This window comes from Lepidochelys olivacea (assembly GCF_965140295.1).
Source record: "Lepidochelys olivacea isolate rLepOli2 genome assembly, chromosome: 2".
Taxonomy (NCBI): domain Eukaryota; kingdom Metazoa; phylum Chordata; order Testudines; family Cheloniidae; genus Lepidochelys; species Lepidochelys olivacea.
In genome coordinates this window covers 90974349-90997713 of record NC_140412.1, presented here as the reverse complement: position 1 = coordinate 90997713, position 23365 = coordinate 90974349, and the positions used below count along the sequence as shown (strand labels likewise).

General features: G+C 41.0%; 1 protein-coding gene across 1 annotated transcript in view; it reads left to right on the top strand.

Moving 5' to 3' along the window:
- Nucleotides 1-398: 398 nt before the first annotated feature.
- Nucleotides 399-23365, top strand: part of PIEZO2 (piezo type mechanosensitive ion channel component 2) — a 454253-nt gene continuing 431286 nt past the window's right edge. Inside the window, exon 1 of the mRNA XM_084618523.1 lies at nucleotides 399-1192. Coding sequence (XP_084474649.1) covers nucleotides 1129-1192 — 64 coding nt within the window. The 5' untranslated portion in view covers nucleotides 399-1128. The remainder of the gene's footprint in view (nucleotides 1193-23365) is intronic.

Here is a 23365-nt window from a genome sequence, read left to right as displayed (position 1 = left end):
AACGCAGGGCAGACCTTCCCGCTAGAGCCTCCTGTGGTGGGTGTGTGGCTGGGACTTGCATGATTAATCACGCCGGGAGTCACATATCTAAGGTGTCTTCAAAATAGCACTGAAGGAGAAGCGAGCACAGGTGACGTGAGCAGGAAGGAGGTGGAGAGAGGAGATCGGCGGCGCAGAGTAAGCAGGCTCTGGATCCCCGGCTTGCAGCTGGCCCGCCCGCAGCGAGCTCCCTTTGCTATGCCTCTAACTCGGGCTCTGTGTCGGAGCGAGACCTGCCCCACACGCCTGTTCCTATTGGAGCAAACCTCTCCTGCTCCGCCGCCTGTTTGCTCCGCCGGCCTGTCCCCCCGCAGGGGCGGGGCCTCGCAAAGTTTTCATTGAGGTGGAGAAGTGTGGGCAAAGAGCACCGCTGCAGCTGTGTGTGAGCCTCGGTGAGGGGCAGCAAGGCAGACAGCAGGCGCGGCAGGAGCGGGAGAGGCGATCTACTTCCCCCTCTGCCTACCTACAGCGCTCTGGCCATGCACCAGCGGAGGGAAGCATGCCAGTCATTTTAGAAGGATGCAAAATGCCAGCAACCTAGCAGCTTGGGATGATTTTGCTCAGTGTACGACAAGCTGGGTCCTACGGGTCAGAAGCTGGAAGAAAGTGGCTGGAGTCCTTAGTGTGTCTGGGAATCTGTGAATTGTGACTCACATCGCTCCTCGGATATATAAACAGAGAGCGAGCGAGCGAGCGAGCGAGCGAGAGCAAAGCCTTTGGTATATAACAGAACCGATCGAGTGCGATTTAATTTTAAAATGCTGGTTCTCCTTTCTTGATGTGGAGCACAACAAAATGGTTCTCCAGTAAGAAGAAGAAAAAAAGGCTTCTCTAAGAAACCGTGCGTCTTGCAACTGAAGTCACCAGAAATCCAGCTGCTTCGGTATTTAATGGGCTCTTCCAAAGGTGTTAAGGGACTTGTGAGAAATCTGCAGCAGGTCGAGAAAATCCGGTGAAAGACCATGCTAAACTGCATTAGCGCTGTGCAAGGGTGGACCTAAAAGTTATGAAGTGGTACCTGTCGTAACAGCAAGCAAATATTGTTCTCATTTCTTGAATCAAGACTCGAACTAGTCAGATCTCCACGCAATGGCAACAGAAGTGGTGTGTGGATTGATCTTCAGATTGCTACTTCCAATATGTCTAGTAGCTGGTACGTGAATTTTGCTTTGAGTGTGTGTGGCGGGAGGAGAGGGCGTTAATTTTAAATTATTGTTCTTATCTGCAGCTACTCCAAAGGTATCCATATCATTGTAAAACTGCTTTACTTTTCTGAACGCCTTACCTTTAAAATGAAATCGTGTTTCTTTGGCAATCGTTGTTCTAGAAATGCAGCCATCGGTGTATTACCTCCTCTTTTTTCTTAAGATGCTCTGTGCATGGGCTTCAGAAATCCCCTCTGCGTTTTTCTGTATGCTTTTGATTCTGGAATTACTTTTTCCCCACAAACTTTCATATCTGCAGCTCATTGACACCTAATTTACATTTTTCTACTGGACAGGCTAGAGGCAGTTTACAACTAATTCAAGATACCCCACGTGTATTTGATTTCATGCAATATGCGAGGATAATAATCGTGGCTGTATCACTGGCACTGAACTGGTCAAGTGAAATACTGTACAGTACTCTGCGATTTGCACAGCTCTTTACATAACCTTGTATCATTTTACTCGAAAATTCTAGTGTATAAAAATCTGTACTTTCCTTCCCCATCCCAACAGACGCTGCAAAAATATTAATAAGATATTTTCTCGTTCTAGGCATTTTATATTTTCCTTTTTGTTGAATTCAGTATCCTTTGAAAAAGTAAATTATTTTTAGATTTAAAATAACAGGAATTGATGTTTGAGATAGAGGTAGATGACTAATTTGTTTAATGGGTTCTGAGAAAATTTAATTATTAAATCATTTTACTAACAGGCAGCTACCTAAAAATGAATTATTTTGGGATTTAGAAGTGTAATGAACAGCTATTGGTGGATGGGTTAGTGTCCTCCTCTTAATCTGCAAATAAAACTTTGAATAAACTCACGATTACGGTTTAGATAGAACTGAAAAAGCTAACCTCAATCTACCAAAAAAGAAAGAGATTTAAGATGATAAACCAAGCACGAGTTAATGAATGAGACAAATCTCGGAAATGGTGTTTTGATTTAGCCTTGATTAATTAATTTACCATCAATTGCCTAAATGTATGCGACAGATTTTATTTAAACTACAAAAATATAGTGGGACTGAAACGTCACCAGGATTTTCGTGGTATTCATACCAAAAATGCACTTCAGTATTATCAATGGTCTCTTTAATATTTTACTGTATTTTGCCCACGGCAAATAGATATGTGTATAGGCTGGGGTAAATCCATTTAAGGTATGAGTAGACCACGTTTCAAAGGTAATGTGACATTCTGCACAGCCCGGAGCTCTGCAGTTACACATCCAGTTTAGGCACTGCGCCGCGTTTTGAAGAATTATGTCCAACAGCAGGACGTGAACAGCTTGTTCTCTAACGTTCACTGTGGATCTGACAGGCAGTCGCTTGTTTTACCTTTTTGCCAGCTGTGCGATCATAAGGCATGGGCACATCGGACTAGGGCACTAGGAGGAGGACTTTAATGTCCTGCTTCAAAAATACTTAGGATTCAGGTGCGGGGAAACGGAGAAGTTTTGCGGAGGACTGTAACTCCGGATTGCCGCACGGGATCTGTTAAAACACCTCCGCATAACTGAGGATAGGGGGGTAAATCGTTGCAAATTCACAGCGCGGCGAGATGCCGCAGCAGTCAGACCGCTTTCTGCTTTCCGAAGCGCATCGACTGTGTTTTCAAAGGGGGGCGGAGGGACAGGAGACGGACCGTTAGAAAGAGACAATTACCCACCCCAGGCAAACCTCCAGCACCCCTACAGGGCAGCTCCCGTTTACAGCCTCTGACCGTGTCCAAATACAACCACGCCCTGGACGATCCAGGGCAGGAGGTGCGCGGGAGAGCTCCCCACAACCCGGTGGAGAAGAGGCGCGCCTGTAGGCACACGCCCCCCCGCCCCAGCTTTAGCGGCGCAGAAGAAAGCTCCGCGCAGCTTCCCTGCCTGCAGCAGGCGCGAGCTGCGCGGGCGAGGGAGGCTCCCGGGGGTTCGCTGCTGCCGCCCAAGGAGCGCGCGCGGCGGCAGCGTTTGCGCGGGACTCAGTTGGATCTCGACGAGCTCCCGCTTTGGGTCCCAGTGGCGGGGGAGGGGGGTCCCCAGTGCCCGCAGCTGCCAACGCCCCCGCCTCGCCTCCAGCTGAGTCTCCCTCGGGACTAAGGGGCTGATCTCTCGGTGCCTCCCAGGAGGTTATAACCCTCCGAGGTTAACGGGCTAACCAGTCCCCCGGCATTGCAATTAACACCCCTCTCAGCTGGGTAGCAATGGCTTTGCTGGGAGTCAGCCCCTTGTTCCACCCCCAGCGGCTCGGGGTTGCAGAGAAACCTGCCGTAGGGCAGCAGCTTTGCCCAGCCAGCACGACGGCCCCCTCCTCCCCCCTTTTCGTTTCCTGTTGCAGTCAGTGATGGGCCCCGCACGTGGGAGGGGCCTGTGCTCCTACAGGGAGCAGAGAGTCTGGGCGTGGGGGGGGGGAAGGGACCATGCAGGAGGCTGAGCCGAGCAGGTGCAGCCCCAGGGTCCCTGCCGCCGCCCCCCCCCCAGACTTCGTGAATCCCGGTGATGTTGAACTCCTCAGACTTTCCCGCTAATTGTTCTGGTTGCTCAGCGGAGCCGCTCCCACGTATTGGGCCAGCAACTGTTCAAAGAGCGAGATGAGATTCTCAAGGTTAGTGGATGGGTTCCAGCGCCTGATCCTCCCGAAGCCTCCCCCACCAAACACTCAGGCAGCTTTCCCCACCTTTTGTCAACGGGGGGGGGGGGGAGTGGGGAGGTCGCACAGAGCTACCTGCTGTTGGGAGCTGGTTTTATTATTTTATTTTATATCTAGGAAATGTGGTCTTAAATGCACCTGAAGCAAAGCACTCCTCTTCAGAAGAAGAAGGGATCCTGCTACCATGCCCCTCCTCTGACTAATGGTGAAGGTTTCAAATTCTCCCACAAAGTGCACTATTTCTGCTCCTCACCACAGTATCAGCTAGATCACCACAATTGTGCTTCGTCTGATCTATGAGTGAGGGGAGGCCTAGGCCACCAATTCCCTTGGTGCTAACCCCCCACTCCCCCCACAGGGCCTGGGTCTCCACTGCCTCCCACCTAGTGCTGTCCTTCATGCCTGTGAAAAGTGAGTGTAAGATGTAGTCAAACTGGTTTTAGGTTTCAGAGTGGTAGCCGTGTTCGTCTGTATCACAAAAACAACGAGGCGTCCTTGTGGCATCTTAGAGACTATATGTTAGTTTCTCAAGTGCCACAAGGACTCCTTGTTGTTCAAACTGGTTTTGACATTCACTTCCCTTTGCACAGGTATACATGTCCACATGTGGCACAAGGCACTGGAAAATCAGCCATGTAATCTTCTGTTTCAGTGTTCACAGAGGGCCTTAGCTGCTCAAGGGCCAACCCTGTCTTTGAGATCTTCATGTTTAGTCAAGACGACCTCAAAGACCTCAGTGAAGTGTGAACACATTTCCCTTACTTCTATATATTCGCTGTAGATAATGTTAGAAATGTGTATGTACACATACATCAGAGTGATATGACAGTCTTTGGAGAATATTGTGAAGACAGAACGGTGGCCGCACTTATGTGTGCTATATACAAATGATCCTTGGAGTGCAAAAGAAGAACTAGCAGAAAAGTTATACTGCAAGTTTGGGGGAGAGGAATAAACTGATATAATAATGGAAACTTCATATATGCACAGAGCAGCCATTCCGACACAGTAACATTAACCCTCGCATTGAAATGATGACATTCTGTTGGTCTGGTTTTGCTACCGTCTTTGCATCATGTGTTCTGAATAGATTTGTCTCAGAATCATTTTGCCATCATAATTTTTGGTAACTTGTAATGAAAACGTGCCTTACTATTGTAGCAGTATCTCAACAGATGTGAATTGACATTGTCATGAGAAGTTCTAATAGTTATATATCTCATTCAGCTGCAAGGGAAAAATGTCCAAATAAAAATGTAAGGCATGATTTTTGGATTTCAGGTAGTGGAAAGTTTTTTAGATCCCAGTTTTTGGATCCAGTGATCTTGCTCAGTTGGAGATGAGGAAGTACATTAAATAGGATATTAGCTTGGTGTGTTAACTAATCTGTTATGTTATGTGCATGTTTTAATGGTTATAAAATGTGAATGCAGTTCTCATAAAGGTGAGACGCTGCCAATACAGCTCAACTTCATTTCACCACTCTTCTGCTATTCTAACCTGTTCATTAGCAAAGGCCACCATCTGTCCCCAACCATGAGGAAGCTTATATTGGCTTCTGGACAATCGTCACTAGAATTCTAATGCCAAAGCGATGTTCACTTGTGTGCCTTAAAACAGACTTTTTAACCCACACATCTGGAGTTGAAGGGTGAGTGTGCTGTGACTCATTGTGCCTCCTAGCCCAATCTAAGCAGTACTTGTACAGTTATACAAAAAGGAGGAAAATAGTTTGTTCTCTTAATCAATATTTAACTGTTGCATGGTTAGATAAGCTGGATTTATTGATTTTTCATAATAGAGTAGTGTGAAACTTGCTTATCTGATTACATGTATTGCTGTCAAAAATATAATCTAAATAGATTGAGGAAATAACATAACAGATGCACCAAATTGTTAGTGGTTATATATTTAAAACATTTGCATAATAAGTTGAAAAATTAGTGTTATCTAACTTTACTTTTTTTAAAACGTATATACACTGCTGCAATGTTTGAGTGTCTCCCATGTATTAAATAGTATTATGTATTAGTGTAATTAATATTTTGGGGGCAAGGACAGCAATGCCAAAACCAGTGTGTTGCACCGTGCACATAAGTCCAAATATTTTCAGGGGAAAAGAATAACTTGTGTTTTTCTTGTTGTTGTGTTTGTTTGTTTTCTAAAGAGTTGGTGATTTGTATATAGTAGTATTTATTTCATTTGTTTGTCTTAGATACATATTAGATACAAAATTCTCATTAAAGACAAGAATCTCAAAGATGAAAATGAAAGATTTTTGGATGGTGAAACCTCTGATGCAGCCATATCTGTGTGTCACTACTAATTTGCCATAATGTGCCTTTGGCCTGTGAAGTGTTGCAACACTTCTGTATAGTATGGCAGATTTGGATACAAGGTAACTCATTGTAACCCCAAAGATTTCAAACTTTCCTCAGAGTTAAGTGCAATATTCTATAGTAAGAGACTGTTCATATGATATTTTATTGTATAATGTTACTAGTGTTTAAAATAATCAGGAAAACGAAAATGAGAACCCATGGCATCGGCACTGAAAATGCATAATTGTTTAATTCTGCCAACTATCTTGGAATCAGCATAAAATGGTTATTTTATATTGCAAGTTAATTTGTTATATACAGAATGTTGTTTCTCTCTCTCTCTCCCTCTCTCTCTGCAGTAAGACCTCAGAATTTTTAAGAGGCTAATTATGAAATTAACCTTGTGCTAATTAATTTGTCTAAAACATCTCAGTCTAAAAACCACAAAATTGAAAGTGATGTAAACCACAGTTTTCTCTGTTTTGCTTCCAATTGCTTTACTTTGCGCACACTTAATTAGTTTTGTAGAAAATAAAATAATCTGGTTTCCAGTGGGATGCTGAAGGAACCTACCTAGAGAAATCAGCTTTCTTTGGTTTTAGCTAATTCTGTGGGATTAGGTGTGTGCCCTTGCTCGCTCACACACGTGCGCTCACTCTCTTGCTAAAATAATACGTTAGATGTGGCTGAATCATTTTGGATAAATTATAATTCTACACTTTTGGGTTCTGGTCAGGATGAAAAGTGTAAGTGTCTGAAAAGCTGCTAGAATGTCAGTTTTTGTGATATTATTGGTGTGACCAAAAGCAAGAATGTCTGTAAATCATTCTGTCAGGTCTTGTAGACCCAAGAGGGTCAGATTTTTTCAGTTAGGCATTACCGGTTGTTTATCCAAACCAAACCTCTTAACTTTGGGAGTTTCCCCTCTAATTAACATAAATTATGTTCCATAATTTTGTTACAATTCTCATTCTACATTCAAATAATCATGGAGACTCATTATAATGATTTTTTGAAGATTATTTATTTTTTCAGTATGTGAAGATAACATTGTGGGTAACCATGTCAAAAGTGCTTAAATCCTCTTTTCAGAATTGACTTAGGAACATGGACAATGGGATATCTCTCCTCTGAAAATGGGACTTAAATTCCTAAATCACCTAGGCAGTCTTGGAAATTTTATTCTATAGCTTCATTTTGCTTTGATGACAAGGGAACCACATAGAACAAGTCGCTATTGAGTTATTCATATTGTTCCTGTAGTTGCTAAAATGATTTAATAGTCTGTGTTAACAAGTGTTTCAGAATACAACGATCCCTTATGAGACCATCTGTTTATTACTCCTTGGGTTACCCTAAAAGAAATATGGAGAAAGTCTAGAAAATTTTGATATGATTGAGGCAAGTCAATGGACCATGTCATGCCATTAATTTATATACAGTACTTCCCACTACTTTGAATGAGAATAGCTGTTGAAAATTGGATTGTACGGTATGTTATGCTTTGAAGATAAAATTATATAAATGCAAACCTGTGAAGGTAATGTTAAAAAGTCAAGATGATTGCAAAACAGTTCTTACGCATTACTGTTCATAGCATCATAGTTATGATATTAAGATGATGTCAGTGATGACATGCTGTGAAGATAACAACAAAATATTTCAAAGCTACAGTGAACTTTAAAATGTGAAAATGATAGCACTGCTAGTTATTCCATAGTCACCTTGGTAAAGAAAAATCCAGATATTAAGAAAAGAACTATTCATTTTATTGCCATTACAGTGACACATAATAGCAATAAAATCATTTTTGATGTACCAAGGAAGGGCAGGGAAGATTCATAGATACTAAGGTCAGAAGGGATCATTATGATCATCTAGTCTGACCTCCTGTACAACGCAGGCCACAAAATTTCACCCATCCACTCCTGCGAAAAACCTCTCACCTATGTCTGAGCTATTGAAGTCCTCAAATCATTGTTTAAAGACTTCAAGGGCAGGGAAGAGAGAGACATAATTGTCATTCTTTTTATTGTTGGGAGGTGCTCACATAGTCTGGTGATGGATGCCAACGTAAAAACTCAGCTTGACAGTATACACACACCTTCCACGTAACTCCTTCTTTAACATAGTCTTCTTGTAACACTTTAAAACACTTTAAAACACTTCTTGTAACACTTCCAGCACACCCATAAATTGTATTAATCAGATCAACAAAAAATATTGAGGAACTTAAGTAGCATAAGAAAGATATGACACTGAGAAGCCACTTCAGCCAAACTGCATGTGAGACCCTAAAATGTATGTTTGGTTTGTTTTTGTTTTAAGCTTCAACACCGATGGGGCTAATCCTGCTTCAGTTAAATCAGTGGGAGTTTTGTCATTGATTTTAATGGGAGCAGGTTCAAGCCTTGGGTTAAGCTAGCAATGAAAATAAATATATATTTCTGTAGCCTTGCTGGGGCAATATTTCTTCAACGCTGTGAAAAGAGCAAAATTGCTTTAAATCTGCATTACTTTTATTTTAGAGTAATGAAAAGCCAAACATAAGAAAAACTAACAAAATATCCATGGAAGAGAGTATATTGTGGTGGTCGTGATATAACAGCCATCTTGAATTTGCTCACAACATTGCCTCCCAGCATGCCCTTTCAATTAAAGGTGCAGCACACACACGTGATAGAATCATTACCTCTCCCTTACAGTTACATTGCTACACACACACCACAGTTATTAATCCCTAAATATTTAATAAATTCTACCCAACTTCCATCTCATTTAGAAGATTAAAATAGGCCAAGTAGATCCTGTCAATCACTTGACAAGATTTATGAAAAACTTGGAATTTCCAAGCAAGTTGAATTGCTCAATGAATGAGATTAAACTGGGAATGAAATCAGTGGGAAAGCTAAAAACAGTTAATGATGATCTGGGTACAAGGCAGTTCTGTTGTTCTCTTTTCTCTGTTCACATTTGTCGAAGATTGAATTTGGCTTGTTATTTTGCACAGTGTATGCCAATGCAAATAAAAATGGGGTTGAGGACAACCTGCCTAGTGACCTTCTGAATTGAATGGAACTATAAAAATCCATTTGTTTATTAATACTTGAGCTCTCAGACATAAATACATTGGTCAGACCCATTTAGAACCTAAACTCCCACAATAGATTGTGGGCTGTAGTTCTTTAGAGACTTCACTTTTAGTTATGATCATGTCATGCACAGGACTCTCATTCTCTGCGTTTAAATTACAAGCAGAAAATATAGACTGTATTCTGATTATCTGTGTATCAGAGCAAGCAATGCACAGCATGGCAAGGCAGAGCTTCACATATTTTGGAAACCGATAAGACACTGTTTTCTTGTGGTGGGTGGATGAAGATAATAGTACTATTAATACAGCTGTAGTTAGACCCCTTGTGCTGGGGTCCATTTCTATATACTATTGAAAATGTCTGCTATAATTCCAAATATCAGAGTCCCACAAAAAAAATTGTAAGTTAACAGCTGGTGGATATAGTTCAACAGTCTCTGAACTACTACAGCACTAAAATCATCATTTCATAGGGCAGCCAGGCTGGGTCATTTGTTGGAGCAGATGAATAGCAGATGCTGGCAAAAGCAGGCAAATACCCCAGAAGTGCTGGCAGTGCTAAAAAAGACTATCAGTAGAGAATATCAGTTATTTGGATCTTATCTGAGGGAGATTTCAAAGAACAACCTCCTTCCTTATGACAAATGTTGGATATTAAAACATTTTTCAGGCATAAAGTTGTGTATGTTTGAGCTCCAATTTCTCCTTTGCCTTCCTTCATGGTAACAACAGGTCTTTGTGAGGCTGAAATGCCTGGCTCTCAACCTTTCACTGAGAAGGAAGTAACCTCTGGCATACCATGCAATAGTCTAGACTAGTACTTCAGGCTAGATTCATAGGGGCAAAGCTCCCAACGTTTCACATGGGTAAAGCAGGATGCTGTGCCACTCAGGTTTGGCCTGTCCGCCCCTCTGTAGATGGAGACGGAGTGGTGGACAGGTCAAACCTGAGGGGTTGCAACCTAGTGTATGAGGTTGCAGAGCGAAATGCCACTTAGTTTGGGGGCACACTTAAATGTGGAGCCTAGGGGCAAACTGCCCCTTCTGCCCTCGCTCTGGGTGGCCCCAAACATGGAAAATGTTCACTTCAACTAGGACGGAGGACTCTGGGCATTAAAACAGGACAGGACTATGAAACCTAGGACTGTTGGCAGGTCTGTAAGGGGCACTAACTTCCAGGTGCCCTGCTGCCTAGGGAATTCACAATCCTGAGTTAGGCACCTAGTCTCCCAAAACAACGCAGGAGGAGCGGTGTCTAGGCTCCCAATACAACCCAGGAGGAGTGGATGCACAGAAGCCAGCATGGTAAGTGGGGAGCTGCCTATGCTAGCTAATAGGGAATGCCGAGGAGAGAGGTGTGGTCTAAGTCCTGTTCTTTACAGGGACTTATGTGCATAACTTTGGGCCAGAGGGGGGCACCTCTCTCTGCCTGGGTCATCGTTGTAAATCCCTTCTTGTGGAGTTACATGTCAAAGTTACGTCAGTCTCTTCTGAAGAAAAAATTAGGGAAAATTGTTGTTGGTGCCCCCGCATGCCCAGTGCTTAAAGCACTCACTGGATATAGGAGACTGGGATAAAAAAAAATCCCTCCTCTGCCTGATTCAGAGCAGAGATTTGAACTCAGGAGTCCCACCTCCCAGATGAATGTCCTAGTCACTGGTCAGTAGCCATTCTCTCTCTCTTGCTGTCTGGCTCAGTGACTTTTTAAGGATTTCATACCAAGCAGAGCAGGTTCAACAGGACAGATTGAGAGAGAGACCCACCCAAGAATTTCTTATAGCCCAGTGGTACGTGGGGGAGCTGCATTCAAGTTTCTGCTCTGAATTGGGTAGTGGAGGGATTTGAACTCCAGATTCCCCTGTCCTGGGTATGTGTCCTAAACACCAGGCCACTGGGCATAAGGGCATGGGTACCACCACTCTGTCTTCTGTGCAGGGTAGGTGTACTCTGACAGCTCCTATAGGGTTGGGCCTCGCTGTGGAGAAAGATGAAGGGAACGGCTAGCTTGTGAGTCCTGCTGGGGTTTAACCACTGAGCAGCTTGGTACTGTCAGGACTTAGGCAGCTTTGCACATGCCCATCAACAGAAATGTAGGTGCCTAGGGGAGTCAATGCCAATGCCACCTAAATGTTGGACTTAGGGCTAAATTCACAAGGGGGACTTAGGCACCTAATTGCCCCTTTAGATGTTTAAGTACCGTACTTAGTTGTTTGTTGTGCTTGTTCTGTGGATAATCATATTTGTACAACGAAGGATGACATTAAAAAGCCTTAACTAAAGGAAAAGGTTATCTATGGTATGTATGTGGTTTATGTGATTAAACCTATGATTTTAGGCATTTCTGTAAATATGATTTGCTAAACCACTAAACACTAAAATGTGTTTCTCCTTTGGTGCTACAGCAGACATGTCAATATTTATAACATAACCCACACCCAACTTATCCTCTGTTGCCAAATTATCCAGTTTTCTATAGCACTGACTTTTCCAATATTCATAATACTTCATGCTATGATTATGCTTGGCAGGATTCAATTTTTATTTATTTTTACAATTTCAATGGATATCATCAATGTTTATTTTTAAGTCCCCCCCCAATTTTTATCTATTTACATTTTCACAGTTGTGGGAAAATATGGGGGGCTCAAATTGGGGGTGTCAGACAATAATTATTTAATTACAGTAAATATTTAGATTCAAAAAGTTAAAGCTATAACGGTTAAAACACAAATTGTCAATATTACATGGCAATATACACAAAGTAAACATGCTTAAATCAAAATGAGTTCTGAGGCAGCATTTTTCTTACTTGCGGGTTTGTAAGTTTTGGTTATTATTGATGGAACTATTTTTTGTTGGTTTGTATGTATGATGAAATTGGCATTTACTGATTAAAAATCTAATCCTTCCAAGCCTAGCTATGATTTTTTCAGATCTCAAAAGCTAAGCAGGGTCAAACCTGGGCAGTACTTGGAGAAAGCCCAGGTGCTGCTGGCAGTAGTGCTGGTAACACAGAAAGTATCACTCTGATTTTTGAGTCAGCATTGAACTTGCCTCATTCTGGTGCTAAGGGCACCAGGTGGTGGGGATTGGTCTTTCTTTCATATGAATCAGGTTATGATTTTGAGCATTCAAAAATCAGAAAATGAAAAAGCTGAATTATGTTAAGCTGCCATCTTGCACAAATGTAGTAGTTTCTATTTTTGATTTTATTAAATGTCTCTTAATACGTTATTGTTAAACACATTTAGGATGTGCAGTGTGGCTGAATTAATTGTCCTTTTTTTTTTTTTTGAGAATTTTGCCTGTTTGTTTCCTTTCTTGAGTAGTGCAAAAACCATAACCTTAATGTTGCATTACGGTTACTATTTTATTTTGAGTATTAAATCCTTTTTTGATTTTGTGCTAAGATATATGCCTTAATAATATCCTGTGGCAGTGAATTCCACAGCTTAACTCTACTTTGTATTAAAAAGGGAGTACTTCTTAATCGATTTCAAATTTGTTGCCGCAGTAAATAATCTGTTGGATGAGAAGTAATATATAATCATTTAGATCAACAAAAATGTAATGTTTGCTTTACTCTAAAATGTTGAAATAACATTTGCAGGGAACAAAAGCAACCATTAAGATTGACAGTAGAAATTAACAGCTATAAATTTTCGATCTGCTTGTCTGAGGAGCAAGGGATGAGATGTTACACTTTTAATTTGCTTTTTAACCAGACCCTTGTAGTATACATGCAGTGTTCGTTTCAAGAGATTAGAGAGAAGCACAGTATGGCATTTCATCTTTTAATTCATTCAGATAGCTTCAGTTTGGAAGTTCTGTTGTAAATAAAATGAAAATAAAAGGTGTGTGTGTGTGTGTGTGTGTGAATGTGTGAGAGAGATCGAGATCGCTCTTTTTCTTTTAATTATAAAACACAAGATTGCAGACATTACGAATTATTTCTGCTCTTTGCAAGACCTGTGTTACAGCTAGCCTGACAGAGTAATAACTATTTTTTAAAATTGTGGGTCAGATCCTGGCCCTCACTTCAAAAGTATTGCATGAGATTATACATTAAAATATGTAGTTTTTAAAGAGGAAACTACTATGGATTTGGTCTAAATATACACTTTGGTTTGTGCATCTCTTCCTGGGTGTAGTCAAAAGATGCTAAGCAGTTTTCCCAATGGTACTATCTCCACCCTAGCCAAGCCTATATTAACAGCAAAATTGCTGTTACCCCAGCTCCAAGTGTGTACCTCACCCACATATTAAGAAGACGTTGGGTAAGTGTATACTTAGATCAACTTCCCCAGACTAACTACTTTCAATAGCTGTTGTATATTAAAGAATTTCAGAGTACACATTTGGATATCTTTAAAGTCCTGTTTAGCTTTTGTTAAATGCAGAAGAGATTGCAAAGAGTGAGATGAATAGCAGTGAAAACGGTTAAAGAACCAATATACTTTCCTGGTAGTTCAGAACCAGCTTTATTTCCAGATTGATTAATGAAATGGAAGTGCAGACTACAACAATGATTATACCAATCTGTAGTCTGTTCCTGTGTATCTCCAGCAAATGTCCTCAGCAGCTTACTTGGATTTCATTTTAACTCATGTATTTGCAAACTCAGTAACCCTTTTGATATAAATTAATGCAGTATGCAGAGCCAGCACTAGGTATAAGCAGACTAAGCAATTGCTTTGTGCCCCAAACAGCTCAAGGGCGCCACCTATTTGCTTTTTATTATGTGGTGTGTGTGTGGGGGGGGGTGGTATTCCTGGTTTGCGGGGCCCCCAGTGGGCTAGCTCTGGCACCAGGCAAAACACATGTTTAATTACGGTTCCCACATTTAACAACATGATGTCGTTCTCCTTGTCCACGTGTATGGCCTTTATGCACTCTGTTAGTGGTAAAGCTTGCTATACACTGAGAATAGGATGGCCTGTAACCCAATGGCAAGTGAGGGGATTGCTATTTTGTATCACAAGATTGTCACAGAAATTGAGCGCAGCTTCTAAAAACTCAATATACATTGGCTTAATGAGTTGCAGAGGGTAATGGTGATGGATTATGGGTTTACATCAGCTCAGCTCAAGTTGTCCTTTTGTTAGACCACTTCTTTGGGAGATGTTTCTGATCAATATATGTGGGTGCAATGTATCTGATGTGCAATTTTGTCATTATATTTCAATGGTTTAAGGACTTGCCTACTGTTCACTCAGCACTTATAGTTGAGCATAATTACATGTTCCACACAGATTTATAGTTTTTCCAGATAGCAACTGTGACAGGGTCGGGCCAGATGGCTATAGGAGAGTAATAGAAGGCAGATATATTAGCCCCAGGCTAAGTAGGTCCCTTTTCCCGGGGTAAGGTAACAGGGAAGGTTCCAGAACAATCAGGAACCTTCTGAAGACAATTAAGACAGGCTGATTAGAACACCTGCAGCCAATCAAGAAGCTGCTAGAATCAATTAAGGCAGGCTACTCAGGGCACATGGGTTTTAAAAAGGAGCTCACTTCAGTTTGTGGTGTGCGTGTGAGGAGCTGGGAGCAAGAGGCACTAGGAGCTGAGAGTGAGAACGTGGACTGTTGGAGGACTGAGGTGTACAAGCATTACCAGACACTGGAGGAAGGTCCTATGGTGAGGATAAAGAAGGTGTTGGGAGGAGGCCATGGGGAAGTAGCCCAGGGAGTTGTAGCTGTCGCACAGCTGTTCCGGGAGGCACTCTAGACAGCTGCATTCCATGGGGCCCTGGGCTGAAACCCGGAGTAGAGGGCGGGCCCGGTTTCCCCCAAATCCTCCCAACTCCTGGTCAGACACAGGAGGAGTCGACCTGGACTGTGAATTCAGAAAAACGGCCAAGCTGAGGGCTGCCATGAAGCTCCAAGGCGAGCAAATCCGCCAATAAATGCAAGACCCACCAAGGTAGAGCAGGAACTTTGTCACACAACATGTGACACAGCTTTAAACCTATTCCATCCACTTTCCCAGATACCACATCTCTTTTCTGAGATGTGTGTATTGCAGTGCATCTTTTGGAATACATTTTTAGCTGGAGCATAGAATTCTAGTAGCTTGGGTCTAAGCATCTGCATGACACATACAGAATATTTACTTTGAAGAAATTCTGTAGTTCTGGTCTAACCACTGTTCTAAGTTTGGATTTATAAAAGTATATTTGTACCTATAGTATTAGCCAGAGATATTCATGTGATACTTTGAATCACAGTTGTGTACACATGAACACCTGAAAAATTGTTGCACCCTCCATGGCATGTGCATTACCAATCAAAGCAGCTGCATGATCTTATTGCTATTCTCCTCCTCCTTTCCCTCTTCTCCCAAAGTTTAACACTTGTCAAACTACTGCTTAACTTAGAAGACAAAGGTCTTTGGGGCAGGGCCCATGTCTCTTATTTGTTAGTTAAATGCTAGCCATACATATTTACTGTATTGTGCTGTGTAAATAATAAATAACATTTCCATAGTTTTCTCTAAACTGAAGGGAAATCAATGAAATACCTTTTAAAAAAGTTTGGATGAAATGGCATTACCTTTTTTTTTAAATAGAAAATTGCAGTGTTTTTAAAGTTACTGTCGGGGGAGGAGGAAATTGCTAACTCTAATTATAGAGTTAAAGAGTTAAACATCAATGTTAATGTTAAATCATATCTGCCTCTGACTTTGTGTAGATCTCTGATTAATTGCAAAACATTAATCTCCAAAATTCACTCTTTCCACCCCTTTCACACTGCCAAAATCCATGTCCATTCTTTGATCTCATACTTTTTCTGACCTCCTTGATCTTCACCTCTTCCTTCTTCAACCTATCCGAATCTCACCTGTGAAAAGTATCTGCTTTGCCAACCGTGTTCAGCTCCTTTCTAAATCCCTTGGTTGCCTCCCGTAACAAATTCAAGCTCCTATCTTTGTCTTCAGAGCCCTCCAGAACTTATCTGTTGTCTCCTTTCACTCACCCCAGATCCACCTTGCTTAGCCTACTTCAGGGATCGGCAACCTTTGGCACCCGGCCTGCCAGGGTAAGCCCCCTGGTGGGCCGGGTCAGTTTGTTTACCTGCTGCATCCACAGGTTCAGCCGATTGTGGCTCCCACTGGCTGCGGTTCGCCGCTCCAGGCCAATGGGGGCTGTGGGAAGCGGCACGGGCCGAGGGATGTGCTGGCCGCCGATCCCTGGCCTACTTGCTCGTCTGACTACCTCCTGCATCCTAGGCCAGCTTTTGTGTCGCCATGTGCTTGGAGCCTCCTAAATGCAATTCCTTCAAATTCCTTCTCCAAACACATTTCTTCAAGGAGTCTTTTTAAATCCTAGTCATCCATTCTACTAAGGGAAGCTCAGTGTTTTAAATTAATATGTGAACATTAGTCATCTAATCTACCACACAACCTTACTGTCATAACCCTTCTTGTGTCCATCACCTCTTCATTTATTCTTTTTCCTTAATTTAGGTTGACCAGAGACTTCATCTTTCTTTGGCAAGTGATGTGCATATTTATAGCACTGTACGAATAGTGAGTCACCTCGGTTGCATGCTCTATGTGATGACTTTTGGATTGTATTGTATGAGGTTCCTTCCCTCTCACTAGACTAGTGCTACACTTACATAGCAACCACAGTGTTATCTCAAATCTTGCTGTTTACTTCATATTTCCATAATTATAGAATCCTACAGGTTAGCGATAGGAAATAATTATCAGGTCATCTAAGCCAGTCTCCCTGGGGACTTACTTTTAAATGTCCCCAAAAAAAGGCCTCCGCCATTCTCTTGGAAAATTATACTCCGTGATTTAATTGTTCTCCTTATCTTGTCCTAGCTACATGGCCTGTGGTTGCAGGAGGGATTGGCATTCTTTCAGTGCTAGCTTTTCCTTCCTCTTCTGCACCACACAGTATGAGGCATGAGTATGAGAAAGGGGAGCCTGGGTTGCACTTCTAAGACCCAAAGCCAGCTTGCCTCCCAGGTTCTGACAGGACTTTAGGTCTGCTTGACACTGGCAGAACCTCTTTCCTTATCGGTGAGATATTTGGTAGACATGAGAGAGGAAATGGTGATGAGCAAGGGGATATATGGTGTTTTTTGGGGGTGTGGTTGGCAGCATTGGTCAGTGTCTCCCCAACCCCAACCCCCACCTCCACCCCACAGCTTCAAGTTGTCCTGCCTGTGCCCATTTGGGAGCTTCTCCTGGTCACCGCTTCCCTGCTGATTTCCATATGCCCCCACTTTGGAGATTCTTTCTGGGCTCTACTTCCAGTCGCTTCATGTTGGGGCTTCCCTGCTTATGGTCATCCATTACTTCTGATTGGTTTACCCCTTATTTCAACTGATTTTGACAGGTAATATTTCTTTGATTTCACAGAGTCAAAATACATTCAGGTCAGGATTCCTGGATCTATACAATCAGTTGTTTAGTTTTTATTAATTTATGGAGGAGCAGTAGAAACACTGTAAATAAGGACTTCGGAGGAGTACTGTATAAAGCCAATTAGTTATCCATCTTACTCATGAATCTGGTCAAAATATAACTTTTAACACCAAAACAAAAATCCAAAACAACCAATCAGCCAAACCCAAGAATGAAGACTATCATATAAAGTGCTAAATGTGCTATCTTTCCAAACTGAAATATAATAGACGAAGACTTGTGGCCAAAAATAAAGTAAGATTTGCAGATAATATGGAAGTTTAGTGCTGTACTGTATCTTAAATTACACATTTACAGTGTTTAACCTGTCAGCCATTCACTTTCATTGAATTGACTCAACTGGTGCCAATGGAAACTTCACATTTAACATTAAATTCAGTTAATTACTCATAATTTTTCATTGTCCTATGCAAGTACAGCACCTTAGTTGCTCAAAGACCTCTTCTTAGAGGATCAAAGGCAAATGTATGTTTTTTGTTAAATGCTTACAATTTGCTATATGATTGAAAATTAAACAAAAAATTGCTTTGAAATACAATAACTTTGTACAAATGAAACCAACATCAGCCTTGGTCAGCCAACCCCCAATGAGCAACACTATAATTTACCACTTTTTATGGTAAACTAGAGAGTTTGAAGTAAGAGAGAGCCTTACAGTGCCAATTTCAAGGATTTATGTGATGACAGATGTAGTGGTGATGGCCTAGATTCCTCCCTCCCACGAAGAAAGCTGTGTCAGAGGGACAGAATAGTTCCCTGAGGTTCCTGTGTTTCCTATAAATTGGCTACTCAAAGGGGAAGGGGGTTGTACTGGATAGTGAAGTGAGCACGTGGTAGAACCCCCTCCTGCACTCCCCTGCCCAAACCTATGGATCATGAGGATCAATGTTGGACAAGAATCTCTAGAACTGTCAAAGCATGGATAGCCTGGTGCTTCCACTGTCTGCAATGACTTGCGACATAAGGTTGCTAACAGTCCCATATTATAATGGATGTTCCTTTATTTAAATAAAAATTGCCTGTCCCTAAATCATTGCAGGAAGCTTTTGGTTCTGTATTTCGACTAGTGCTGCTGGAGCAGTCTGGACTGTTGTTCCAGCACCTGTAATCCAAGATGCAGAGTTGCTCCAGCACTTCGCTTTGCAAAGTGCCACTTGCTGGAAGCTTGACCTGGTACAGGGGATCTCAATGCCACGCAAATTTGGCCTGGCCACCCAGAGTCATGCCAGACACAGGGCAGCCAGGCCAAATTTGAGTAGTGCTGCTAATGGAGGGACAGCTGGGCTAAATTTGAGTGGTGTTGCGACACAGTTCATGGGGTTGCAATGCCACTGAAATTTGGCCTAGCATCCCTTCTGTCCTGAACCCCTTCTGAAAACTGCTCCTCCCACTGGAGCCTGAAAAGGTGCCCCAGCTAGTTTGAGCAAGTCTGTTCCACTTGCTGCCTTCCTCCAGTCCACATCCCTTATTTCAGCCCCATCCCAGTAGTGCATGGGGCTACAGCAGGCCCAGATCATCAACTGCAGACTCTGACAGCTCCCAGTGCTTGCACTGAATGATGAACAGGGGCTGCAGCAGCTGCCCAACCCAGTGTCTGAGGCGCTGGGTTCTCTGCAGCACCAGAGATGGAGAGAGAGAACCCCTAGGAAGGATGGGGGAGAAGGAACTCACCCCCAGAGGCTCAAGTCAAGACTTCTGAAGTCTGTCCTGTATTTTTGAAAAACAGCATTAGCATCCTTATCTTGGCAGTGCAGCTCCTGAGGAAGCCATGTTGCCATTGGCAGGGTCCGTTAAAAATAAAGTAACTACATAGAAGCAGGATAATTCCAACAACTATACTTTATATGTATAAAAATGGAAACTTTAAAATAAGAAAAGCAAAGAAAAAACTCTTTATCAAAAGACCATGTTTGAATAATTAGCATGTGGAACTTATTGCCGCCAGATAGTATTGAGACTACGAGCATAAGAGGGTTCACAAAGATTTAGATGTTGATATGGATAACTCTTCAAATTCTCTTTATCTCTTAAAACCCTTCATAATATGTTTGGAATAGATTTAAACCCTCATTCTTCAGGGCATAAGTCAACCTCCGACTGAAGGGGTTAGAGAAATATTTCCCTGTGGGCAAGTTATTCCATAATTGCTCACTTTGGGATTATTGTACCTTCTTCTGAAGTAGTTGTTATTAGCCAATACCTTAAGTAAGATTCTGGAATAGATGGACCATTAATGTGACTGAATCCTGGCAATTCATGTGCTCTTTTAAACATGTACAACTAATGTTGAATACCACAGAGTAAACTTTGACATAAATTTGTGTAAAATACTCCAAGTGTGAGAAGCTGAAGGTATTAGGATCACTTAAAATTATTAGCTTGGTTTTTATTTTAAAAACTTATAACTCCAAATCAAAAGTATTCAAGAAAAGACAAGCAATTGATGCCTGAGGTCTAGAGAGCTTCAGCCTTCATGTAAACGTTTACTAATAGGGGCATACCTGAGTAGTGATGTTAAGATCCAGACTTAGAAGATCAAAACTTGTCTAAAGTTCAATGTCATTTGGGCCTGGGGGTTTTGTCCAGGGCCTTCTCTAATAAAAAAATATTCTGAGAACTCTAAATCTATTCAGTAAATGTTATTTTTTAAGTTGTCCCATAGTGTGGAAGAAGTTGACTAAATATGCACGTCAAAACATCCTAGTCATGGCTTCTTATATTTGCGCCAAGTTGTATAGCAGTTGTTCTTAGAAATCTTACTGTGAGAAATTATTTTTTAATCTTTCCCTAACCTTATTGGTTCCACACATTTCAGAGGATCCAATTTTCCATTCACGTTTCCCCCCTCCCCCTCCCATGACATACAGCCACATTACATATCCGTAGGGCTCTGCTGTGTCCTTTTTTTCAGCACTTAATGGTATATAGCCAAAGGCTTTGAAAAGGTTAAAATAATGTTTCTCAGTTGGATGTGTTGATTATTAATGGATGATGTTCTGTTACATTGGCACAGTCATCTATCACTGACTTGTAATGGAATAATTAATTTATGGGGGAAGTTGAGGTCTAAGCCATTACTTTTCAATTTCAGGAAATATCCTATGGCAGTGTTCTGAAAGGGCTTACTAGCCCGTAAATTCTGGGCATTATTTCATAGTAATCATGATCATATAATAGAATTACCTTAATTAGACAGTAAGGCTTTCTACATTGCAAATCATTGTGAATGGCATCTTTCTAAATACCCTTTTTTAAAAACCACAGAACTGAAAAGATTACTTTTGAATGTCACCTCATTGCATTCTTTCCTCACAAAATACAATGAATATTTTACTGTTAATTATCCTGATGAAATGCTTGCAAAACAGCTGGTCAGAATGGTTATTTTAATCTAAAGTTGCAGCTACAAATATCCAGACTTTTAAAAAGCTTGTATTTCAGAAGCAATTGATACCAATTGTTCAGAGGCCCTAATGTGTTTGTATTTTGAGTCCAATGAGAACTAACAGTTCCAAAAATTTGCTATTCAAGAAGACAAAATTGATCTACTTTAATCAATTGCAGTGTGTAGCAAACAATATATACTGAAATCAAAAGGTCACTTTTTGAACATCAGAAGACTGTTTTTCCAAATCATTGAAAATTACATTTTGAGAGTATGACAATTATAACTGATCAGCAACTTGTAGCAAAAGTGGCTTTCATATAATAAAGAGATTTGGTACCAGTAGTCATACATATGAATGTTTTCTGTTTTTCCTTTATCTACATTTGCCTGCCCCGAGGGAACAGATAATTTACATACGGAAAACAATAATGTAATGTACTTTAAGCAGCCCAGGTGACTCTCCTGATTCTTATTTAAAAAAAAAATACTTTGGACAACTGTCACACAAATCAGACTGATCAATTTATTATTGAGAGACCATTTTCTTACCTAATTCGAAGCTGGCTAGAAATAATGTTTAAAACTACTGAAATAGATCATATAAGGGTGTTTCAAAACTGTATTTTATCTATATTGATAGTTCTGATTTATAATGAGGTATAAAATGAGGTGAAAGCAACAGGTTTTTAGAAAGGCTCTGGGGGCAATTGGTGTGTTTGTCTTTAGCACAGGACTGAACAATAGAAAGGGGATGAACAATAGGGGCCTGATTTTTCAGAGGTGCTGAGCACACTGTTATCTTTGACTTTTGCTGGAATTTTAGGAGCTCAGCCTTCTGAACATCAGGCCTTACGAGTAGTGCTGGGTGAAGTATGATAGCTAAAAAATGTTTTGCCAAAAAATATGGCTTCAGGTCAGGAGAAACATTTAGTGAATTGCCGCCTCCACAATTTGGTGAATCTAGCTCTTCTTTTCCTTTGCTTTTATTTTATTTTTAAAAGATTTTAAATGCCCTGAAACGCTTCCTTCTAGGTTGACTAAAATATTTTGTTCAACCCCAAATGAAAGCTTTCTAGCTTTTTAGATTTGTTGGAAATTCAAAAATAAATACCTTCAGTTTGGTTTGACTCAATCTGGATTTTTTTTTCAGAGTAGCCAGCAAACTGAAAAATCAGTTATTCAGACAGCTCTATTTATGAGTCTCCTGTTGGCTTTCCAAATCTATGCCTACTCTCCAACTGTATAATAGGGACAAGTGAAATCTCAGTGGGAAGGAGAAAAATAACATGGATAACATTACTTACATGCTAAAAATATAGCACGTAGTAACCTGCCACATAATTACCAGTTGTAACTTAGTATTGGTCAAAGCAATTAAAGTGAATCAAAGTCAATGTTATGATCTTATGAACATCTTTGAATGCAACTATCCTCTTTGTTGAGAAAGACTGATATTCAGAAATTTCCTCAAAGAATTTGACATATTGGTAGCAAAGAGCATTGACTTGAGTTTATATGGATTCGTGGTTGACATGTTGTTGTTGGTGGCTAAGATTGACACACAAAGAAGAGTTTAACTGATTTCAAAACATTACCTTTTAGGTTGGCAGATTCTTTAAAACAGATGTAGTGTGTTGTAGATGGCATTTTTTTAAAGTAATGGTCCCATAGGCAGTTATCCAAGTTTGAGCTCTGTCAGTTCCAAATGGGAGTACGCTTCAGAATGCTAGGTTCTTTCATTCTGTGAAATACATGGCACATAAGGGGTTTAAATTCTTTCATCTTAACAAAATTAAATTATTTAAATTTAAAAAGAAACTGCTTTAATAACCGATGCTGCTTTAATGGTAAAGTTTTCTAATATTTTTTTCTTGCTGTTTGTTTGTTCCACTTATGTGTCTCTTCAGAAGGTTTTCAGTAAGTTGTCTGGCCCCTGTCAGTGTGTATAGAGCCAATTTTAAATGTAAATCCATGTAAGTAGATGGAGTTACATGGATGATGAATGTGGTATGTTATACAGTAAAGCTCCATGTTTCTATGAGCAACTTCAATATCTTTGGTCATGGAGGAATCTTTCTGTGCTTTAAGCTAATAGTTTATTACTATCACAGCTTCTACTCTGATTTAGATAAGCACAGAATTCCATCCATACTGCCATTCTAGATGCAGCTTGCAGTGGGTTATGTGAGGTTACATTTCATCATGTGATGCCAGAATTCTCCCACTGTCATACCCA